This window comes from Camelina sativa, chromosome 9, assembly GCF_000633955.1.
Source record: "Camelina sativa cultivar DH55 chromosome 9, Cs, whole genome shotgun sequence".
NCBI lineage: Eukaryota > Viridiplantae > Streptophyta > Magnoliopsida > Brassicales > Brassicaceae > Camelina > Camelina sativa.
The window spans coordinates 22,741,280-22,750,972 of NC_025693.1; the positions used below are offsets into that span (position 1 = coordinate 22,741,280).

The following is a 9,693-nucleotide window of genomic DNA, read 5'->3' on the forward strand; positions in this document are numbered from 1 at the left end:
TTTTTTAAAAACCTTCTATGCATCTATCTAACCAAGGCCTATTGATATCATGGTTTTTTTTTTTCGCTCTCAGGGGTCATTCGTTTCTTTTTTTTTTGTTTCACCTGTTGAGCATTTCGTCGCCTTCTTCTCTCTTTGTCTATTGTTTGTCACCTTTTTTTAGCCGCATTATGGCAGAGCGTCAATTCGAACCTTTTATTCTTCTTTTTCTATTCTATCGACCTCTTATTGTTTCTTTTCCAACCTTTCCACGGTTCTATTCTCTCTCTCCCCACTTGCTTCTTGCTTCTGTGTCTCCTCCACAGTTGTAGTGCAAGCCTTCTTTTCTAGATAGTTAACATGTCAAGGACGAGGACTGCTGCTTCAGAGGCTCACGATTCAATGGAATCCGAGGAAAGGGTAGACCTTGATGGTGACAATGATCCTGAGGAGATTCTCGAGGAGGAAGTTGAATACGAAGAAGTTGAAGAGGAGGAAGAAATAGAAGAGATTGAGGAGGAGATAGAGGTGGAAGAAGAGGTGGAAGTGGACGAAGACGAGGATGATGCTGCTGCAACTGAGGAGGAAGAAGAAAAGAAAAGGCAGGCTGAACTCCTTGCACTTCCTCCACATGGTTCAGAGGTTTATCTTGGAGGGATTCCTACTGATGCTACTGAAGGGGACTTAAAGGGCTTCTGTAATTCAATTGGGGAAGTTACCGAGGTAATTTTGACATTTTTGTTTTTACCCAAACTGTGGCTGTGTTTTCATTTTATCTTGTGCTGACTGCTGAGGTTGATGTGATGTCTACAGGTTAGGATAATGAGGGAAAAAGAATCTGGTGATGGAAAGGGGTATGCATTTGTAACATTCAGAAACAAGGACCTAGCAGCTGAGGCAATCGAGACTCTAAATAATACTGATTTCAGAGTAAATTCTTTGACACCCCAATTCTTGTTTATATTACACTCATTCCATTAAAACTTATAGATAGCTTAGAATTCTCGATGGTTGTTAGTTTCAGATTTTTGTGGTTCTTATTTGTTTGTTTATTTAATGTTATTCAATAGGGTAAAAGGATAAAATGTTCGACTACCCAAGCAAAGCATCGTCTCTTTCTTGGTAATGTTCCTAGAAATTGGATGGAGTCAGACATTAAGAAAGCAGCCAATAGAATTGGTCCAGGCGTCCAAATTGTGGAACTTCCAAAGGTTAGTCTCCTGCAACTTGGATAAGTTTCAGTCTTGCGTGTATACTTATATCTGCAACATTAATATCATATTCTTGTTTAACTGTAACTTGCGGAAGTGAATTTTCTGTAGAAATTCAAGACATACCTTTCTCACTAGCTTGATCAGTTTTCTATTTGATTTTGTAAAATCACAGGAACCACAAAATATGGGCCGGAATCGTGGATTTGCTTTCATCGAGTATTACAACCATGCATGTGCTGAATACGCTAAACAAAAAATGTCAAATCCCAGTTTTAAGCTTGATGATAATGCCCCAACTGTAAGCTGGGCTGAATCAAGGAGTGGAGGAGGGGACTCTTCGGCTTCCCAGGTTTGCTTCGTTAGAATCTTTCTTACAAGTAAATAGTAGAAGCAGCAATAGTTATCTTACCAACAAAGTGCCACTACCAAGAAATTATCTCCATAGAGACATGTGTTCAATTTTTTTTTTCTTTCTAAACCATGAAAACTGATCTTACATTATGCTGTGTGGAATGATTGCAGGTCAAGGCGTTGTACATCAAAAACTTGCCTAGAGATATAACACAAGAACGTCTCAAGGCATTATTTGAACATCATGGGAAAATACTGAAAGTGGTGATTCCACCAGCAAAACCGGGAAAGGAAGACAGTAGATATGGATTTGTGCACTATGCAGAGAGGACAAGTGTCATGCGAGCTTTGAAAAACACTGAAAGATATGAGATTGATGGTATGCTTGGTCCATTCAGAATGTTTTTTTGTTTTCTGTTTACATCTCCTCCTTTGATGTTTCAATTCTAAAATGTATCCCCATTTATATACAGGTCATATGTTGGATTGTACTCTTGCAAAGCCTCAAGCGGATCAAAAGGGAAACACAAATACAATTCAGAATATGCAGAAATCACAATTGCAACCAAACTATCCTCCTCTTCTTAGTTACGGCATGACTCCTAGTCCCTTTGGTGCTCTTGGTGGATTTGGAGCTTCTTCCTACGCACAAGTGAGATTTCTACTACTATTTATCAATCATATAATTATGTCTTGAGAAGAACTTTATGGATATAAATCCGAGTATATTTTTGTGGGAATGATGCAGCCATTAATGCATGCGGGAGGTCACGCAGCTGGTGGAATGTCGATGATGCCAATCATGTTACCCGATGGAAGAATTGGATACGTCTTGTAAGTTCTTGTCTATATACTCTATACTGATCTCGTGCTTTTGCTATAAGACACGTGAACTCATCTGATGTGTTGAATGTAACAGGCAACAACCTGGACTGGCGGCTGTGCCGCAACAACCACCACCAAGGCATTCACCACCTTATAGAGGAGGCAGTGGTTCGAGCAGCAGCAGCAGTAGCAAACGAAGTAGCGACAACGGTAGAGGACGAAGCCGTTACAATCCTTATTAGAAATTTCAAAATTATGTCTCCTTTATTTGGAAAAAAAAAAACACTCCCAACCAAGCCAGCAAAACAAAATGCCAATTTTAACCATTGTGTTGTCTTCTTTATGCCATTTGTGTTGTCTTTAAGATTTTGCGGGGTGGCAATGGGGAATCGTTTAACTAGTTTTTTTTTTTGTATATTTATGCGTTTTCAGTTATTGTTTTTTCTTTAAGAATTGGTTTAGGGAAAAATACCCAAAAAAATTCGAAGTTATTTTTATTTGGAACGTTTAATAGCCAGTGGTTTTGTATTGAAATAAAAATACATCAAATAATAAAAACATGTCATTTAAAACTCAAAATAATAAGTATTGTTATATTCATATCTGTGATTTTCAACAAAATCAAAAATCCAATTTTACTCCCGTTATCTAATTAATTATTATTTTTTAATAGAAAATTTTTGGTTTTCAGTTAACCATGTCATACCAAGAATTAACCCAGTTATTTCTCTCAGTTGACAATTAGAGAGGGAGGAGGAAGAAGAGAGATAACCAGGTTAATTCTTGGTATGACATAGTTAACAGAAAACCGAAAATTTTTATATTAAAAATTAATAATTAATTAGATAACTGGGATAAAATTGAAATTTTGATTTTATTGAAAAATCGCGGATATGAATATAACAACACTTATTATTTTGGGTTTTAAATGATATACGTTTTTATTATTTGGTATATTTTTATTCCATTTCAAAAATTATGGAATATTAAACATCCAAATAATATTCAAATAAAAATAACTTCGGTTTTTCTTGCCATTTTTCCCAATTGGTTTATATATATGTCCTTTTCCGTTCATGTATGGTCGAGGCTTACTAGTTACTAGTCGATATGCATGAAAAGCCCATTAATGGCCCAAACTAGGTCTCGTTAAAATTACCATAATATCATCATCTTAATTGTATCCGGCTGTTCAAATTCTGCATCCGTTGTTCAAATTCTGCATCCGTTTTTTTTTTTTTTTGGTACGTTTGCGATCAGAGCGTTTTAAAACACGAGTGTAAACACTAGGAAAGCAACGCCATTTCTGTCTATCTCTCTATCAACAAAAATGAGAAATCGAGGTGTTATGAATGAAGAAGATAGGTTGACTCCGTTGCCTGTAACTTTGATTCTAAAGATTCTGACATTTCTCCCTACAGAAACTGCCATAACCACGAGTGTTTTGTCTAAGCGATGGCGGTCTCTTTGGAAGTTGGTGCCGAAACTAAAGTTCGATTCTGACGATCACAAAAGTGAAGACCAAACATTTTCAGAGGTTGTTTCCAGGTCGATGCTTTCACATAAAGCTACCGTTTTAGAGAGTTTGCGTCTCAGATTTTGTTTAGATGATGTTAGTCCTGTAGATATAGGACTTTGGGTTGGAATCGCGTTTACTCGACATTTGCGTAAATTGGTACTCTATGCTTCATACCCTGCGCATGATGATGAGACCTTCACATTTCCGGCTAGCTTGTGTACTTGCAACACACTTGAGACTCTGAAACTCTCAATTGGTATTACTGTAGATATACCTTCTCCTGTTCTTATGAAGTCTCTTAGAACTTTGCACCTTGTCTTTGTGAGCTACAAAGACGATGAATCTTTTCGTAACCTGTTATCAGGTTGCCCTATTCTTGAAAATTTGGTTTTGGATCGAGGTGAGTATTGTGCTCATGTTGTGACTTTCGTTATTGAAGTCCCGTCTTTGAAGAGACTTAAGATTTATGATTATAATAGTGACGAAAGGTTTAGAGGATATATAATTAATGTTCCCTCTTTGGAATACTTGACATTCCAAAAGTTGCAAGATATTGAGATTTGTCTGAATGCGCCGGAGCTGGTGGAGGTATATATCATTGGTGGTTCTTATATAATCGCTGATAAGTTTCTTGGATCGCTTAAGTCAACCAAACGTCTTTCTTTCGATTTATTACCCTTGGAGGTAAGTTTCAGCACTTTTGAGTGTTTTTTTGGTTATCTCTTTGTTATTGCAAGGTACCAATAACTGTTTCATGTACAGATTGTGTATCCAATTGGTAGTATCTTCTATCAACTGGTGAATCTAGAGATGCATACGTGTAAAGAAGAGTGGTGGGATGTACTTACGGTCATGCTCGAAATCTCTCCGAAACTAAAAGTCCTCAGGCTCCTTGATGTAAGACATTTCATCATTATTTTGGATGCTCTCTCTCTTTGTGGTTATATTTTATAGACTACTTATGATATGATACATTACATTCCTCTTGTCTCGTTCGTTTGTCTCTCCAGTATAGGAACAAAGATGATGATATGGTTGGCGGGAAATGGAATGAACCAAAGTATGTTCCTGAATGTTTGTTGTCTCACCTCGAGACATTTGTGTGGGAAAAATATGCTTGGGATAGACAAGAAGAGCAAGAAGTGGCTACATACGTTCTAAGGTACGCAAAACAGTTGAAGAAGGTAACAATCTCCACTAATCCTATCGATTCAAAAGAGCTCAAGAAGTTGGAAGAGAAACGTAAGATGCTCAAGGAGTTGGCTAGTGTTGTCAGGGCTTCCAATTCTTGCCACATTGCTTTTGAATGATCTTATATGTTATGTAAACTCTTCATAGAGCCTGTTGGTTTAACCGGTTATAGGGATTATTTACATGGGTTTTGGATCTCGGGGATGGTTTCTATATATTTTGTCATTGGATATTGAAAATTTTCTGAATTTTATCTTAATCCCTATGAGTGATGATATTGATACGGTATCAATGATACCACCGTCTTGGGCTTTTCTTTTGGGAAAAAGCCAAAAAATACCTCATATAATTTTTATATTTGAACGTTTAATACCTGCTCTTTTTTGTTGGAAAAAGGGAAAAAAGCCGAAAAATACCCGATCTATTTTTTATTTGGATGTTTAATACCTCGTCTTTTTTGGTTGGAAGAAAAATACTTCATTTAATTATAATTGGTCTAAAAATACATCATATTTTAATTTCTTGGTGAATTCGAATCCGCAACCCATGAGACGTTAACGGACGTTACAGGGTCGTTAATGGATTAAATTTTAATTTTACTATATATATACATTCACTATAAAGAATATTTTGGCTTAGTTTTCGTGGTTTGGTGGCTAGACGCCATATCTCTTAACCCAAAAAATTCAGGTTCGATGCCCGGGATAATCCGGTAGCCCCTGGCTTCGAACCCATAATGTGTGTGGTATGAGTTATGACATAAGGCGATTTTACCACCTGACCACGACAATTATCAAAGTATTCTCTTCGTATTGAATGTATATATATAGTCAGATTAAAATTTAACTCCATTAACGACTCTGTAACGTCCGTTAAAGTCCCATGGGTTGCGGATTCGAATTCACCAAGAAATTAAAATACGATGTATTTTTATACTAACTATAATTAAATGAAGTATTTTTCTTCCAACCAAAAAAGACGAGGTATTAAACGTCCAAATAAAAAATAGATCGGGTATTTTTCAGCTTTTTTCCCGTTGGAAAAATAATATCCAAATTAATAAAAACGTGCAATTTAATACCTCAAGAATTAAATGTTGTCATTTTCATACTTACAATTTCTTAACAAAAACTAAATTCTTGGTTTACCCTTATTCATTCTGTTAATTATTAATTTATAAATAACAGAAAAGTAATTTTATTTTTTTTGAATAAAAAATATAATTGTTATTAATATCTGATTTTATCACTATTTTTTCTTTAAATTCAAAAAAGATTTATATTTTATTTCTTTAATTGTTTTTATATTACATTTTATTACCATTTAAAAAAAACTCAAATAAATTAATCAGAAGAACAACGATGGCGACTGGGTTTATGTGTATTTGGGAATTTTGACATCTATCAGATCGGATTTGGTTTGGTTTAATAATTATTGGGTTTGTTTTTCTTATTCATCCGAAACATTGAGAAATCTTAATTTTTTTTTAATTTTGGAGAAAATAATATATAAATCTACTTTTGAATTAAAAGAAATAAAATAGTGATAAAATGAAATATCAATAGCTGTTATATGTTTTATTCAAAAAAAATTAAAATTAATTTTATGTCATTTATAAATTAATAATTAACAGAAATGGATAAGGGTAAAACTGAAATTTATTATTTGCTAAGAAATCCTAAGTATGAAAATGACAACATTTAATTCTTGAGGTAATAAATTGCACGTTTTTATTAATCTGGTTATTATTCTTCCAACCAAAAAATACCAGGTATTAACGTCCAAATAAAAATTAGATGAGGTATTTTTTGCCTTTTTTCCCCTTTTCTTTTTCATTTATTAATAAGTAAACCGGTTGGTTTCGGTTCGATTTTAATGCAGAACCGGTTTTAATTAAAAAGCCCTAGTCTCTTTCAGTTGAAGAGCTTCGGTGCTCTGCTTCAACTTGTTGAATTTTGCGTTAAGAGCGATAGAAGTACGATTTTAGCTTCAGGGAACAGCAAAAAACTGAAGAGTGTTACCGGAATAATGGAACAAGAACAACGGTAAGTTTCGTTTATTTCGTTTATGTTTTGCAAGCTCCAAACCCTAACTCATTAGTCTTTTCTTCTTTGGTTTTGGTGGGTGTAATTGTAAAGTGAGAGAAATCGAGGCGTTGTGAAAGAGGACTTGATTAGTGAGTTGCCTGAAGCGTTGCTTCTACATATATTGTCGTTTCTTCCAACAGAAAGAGTGATAGCTACAAGTGTTTTGTCTAAACGATGGAGATCTCTTTGGAAGATGGTACCCAAACTTGATTTTAACTCTCACTTTCATTATACACATCAATTTTCAAAGAATGTGGGCAGGACTCTGTTTTCACACAAAGCTCCGGTTTTGGAGAGTTTTATTCTCAAAGTTAGTGATAAGTTTAGCGATAGCCGTGCATGTGATGATATAGATATTGGAGTATGGACTGGAATTGCATTTGAACGTCATGTGCGTGAGTTGGTGCTCGATCTTTGTTCAGATTNATTCAGGTTCGATGCCCGGGATAATCCGGTAGCCCCTGGCTTCGAACCCATAATGTGTGTGGTATGAGTTATGACATAAGGCGATTTTACCACCTGACCACGACAATTATCAAAGTATTCTCTTCGTATTGAATGTATATATATAGTCAGATTAAAATTTAACTCCATTAACGACTCTGTAACGTCCGTTAAAGTCCCATGGGTTGCGGATTCGAATTCACCAAGAAATTAAAATACGATGTATTTTTATACTAACTATAATTAAATGAAGTATTTTTCTTCCAACCAAAAAAGACGAGGTATTAAACGTCCAAATAAAAAATAGATCGGGTATTTTTCAGCTTTTTTCCCGTTGGAAAAATAATATCCAAATTAATAAAAACGTGCAATTTAATACCTCAAGAATTAAATGTTGTCATTTTCATACTTACAATTTCTTAACAAAAACTAAATTCTTGGTTTACCCTTATTCATTCTGTTAATTATTAATTTATAAATAACAGAAAAGTAATTTTATTTTTTTTGAATAAAAAATATAATTGTTATTAATATCTGATTTTATCACTATTTTTTCTTTAAATTCAAAAAAGATTTATATTTTATTTCTTTAATTGTTTTTATATTACATTTTATTACCATTTAAAAAAAACTCAAATAAATTAATCAGAAGAACAACGATGGCGACTGGGTTTATGTGTATTTGGGAATTTTGACATCTATCAGATCGGATTTGGTTTGGTTTAATAATTATTGGGTTTGTTTTTCTTATTCATCCGAAACATTGAGAAATCTTAATTTTTTTTTAATTTTGGAGAAAATAATATATAAATCTACTTTTGAATTAAAAGAAATAAAATAGTGATAAAATGAAATATCAATAGCTGTTATATGTTTTATTCAAAAAAAATTAAAATTAATTTTATGTCATTTATAAATTAATAATTAACAGAAATGGATAAGGGTAAAACTGAAATTTATTATTTGCTAAGAAATCCTAAGTATGAAAATGACAACATTTAATTCTTGAGGTAATAAATTGCACGTTTTTATTAATCTGGTTATTATTCTTCCAACCAAAAAATACCAGGTATTAACGTCCAAATAAAAATTAGATGAGGTATTTTTTGCCTTTTTTCCCCTTTTCTTTTTCATTTATTAATAAGTAAACCGGTTGGTTTCGGTTCGATTTTAATGCAGAACCGGTTTTAATTAAAAAGCCCTAGTCTCTTTCAGTTGAAGAGCTTCGGTGCTCTGCTTCAACTTGTTGAATTTTGCGTTAAGAGCGATAGAAGTACGATTTTAGCTTCAGGGAACAGCAAAAAACTGAAGAGTGTTACCGGAATAATGGAACAAGAACAACGGTAAGTTTCGTTTATTTCGTTTATGTTTTGCAAGCTCCAAACCCTAACTCATTAGTCTTTTCTTCTTTGGTTTTGGTGGGTGTAATTGTAAAGTGAGAGAAATCGAGGCGTTGTGAAAGAGGACTTGATTAGTGAGTTGCCTGAAGCGTTGCTTCTACATATATTGTCGTTTCTTCCAACAGAAAGAGTGATAGCTACAAGTGTTTTGTCTAAACGATGGAGATCTCTTTGGAAGATGGTACCCAAACTTGATTTTAACTCTCACTTTCATTATACACATCAATTTTCAAAGAATGTGGGCAGGACTCTGTTTTCACACAAAGCTCCGGTTTTGGAGAGTTTTATTCTCAAAGTTAGTGATAAGTTTAGCGATAGCCGTGCATGTGATGATATAGATATTGGAGTATGGACTGGAATTGCATTTGAACGTCATGTGCGTGAGTTGGTGCTCGATCTTTGTTCAGATTGGTCTGTTAGATTTCCAACTAGCATGTTTAGCTTTAGTACTACACTTGAGACCTTGATTCTCAAGTATTCGGTTTTTGTGGATGTTCCTTCTCCAGTTTGTATGAAGTCCCTCAGAACTCTGCACCTTGTGTCTGTGGATTTCAAAGACAGCGAATCTATTCGTAATCTTATATCTGGCTGTCCTAATCTTGAAGATTTGGTCATTCATCAATGTTACCGCGAGCACGTTGTAGTTACTTTCACTATAGTAGCACCATTCTTGAAGAGGCTAG

At 34.3% G+C, this 9,693-nt stretch overlaps 2 protein-coding genes across 2 annotated transcripts in view; both read left to right on the forward strand.

Moving 5' to 3' along the window:
• LOC104711815 (heterogeneous nuclear ribonucleoprotein R-like) overlaps positions 1-2,804 on the forward strand; it is a 3,877-nt gene extending 1,073 nt beyond the window's left edge. Inside the window, exons 2-9 of the mRNA XM_010428585.2 lie at positions 306-702; positions 793-909; positions 1,050-1,190; positions 1,366-1,542; positions 1,716-1,923; positions 2,018-2,196; positions 2,293-2,378; positions 2,464-2,804. Coding sequence (XP_010426887.1) covers positions 340-702; positions 793-909; positions 1,050-1,190; positions 1,366-1,542; positions 1,716-1,923; positions 2,018-2,196; positions 2,293-2,378; positions 2,464-2,611 — 1,419 coding nt within the window. The 5' untranslated portion in view covers positions 306-339 and the 3' untranslated portion in view covers positions 2,612-2,804. The remainder of the gene's footprint in view (positions 1-305; positions 703-792; positions 910-1,049; positions 1,191-1,365; positions 1,543-1,715; positions 1,924-2,017; positions 2,197-2,292; positions 2,379-2,463) is intronic.
• Positions 3,700-5,198, forward strand: LOC104711816 (FBD-associated F-box protein At3g52670-like). The gene is made up of 3 exons (XM_019230031.1): positions 3,700-4,572; positions 4,651-4,785; positions 4,899-5,198. Exons 1-3 carry the CDS (start codon positions 3,700-3,702, stop codon positions 5,196-5,198), a joined length of 1,308 nt encoding a protein of 435 aa, XP_019085576.1.

Coding starts and splice junctions, on each gene's coding strand:
- LOC104711816 (XM_019230031.1), top strand. CDS start 3,700: ATGAGAAATCGAGGTGTTATGAATGAAGAAGATAGGTTGACTCCGTTG. Junction 4,573..4,650: donor TCGATTTATTACCCTTGGAG/GTAAGTTTCAGC, acceptor TTTCATGTACAG/ATTGTGTATCCAATTGGTAG. Junction 4,786..4,898: donor AAGTCCTCAGGCTCCTTGAT/GTAAGACATTTC, acceptor TTGTCTCTCCAG/TATAGGAACAAAGATGATGA.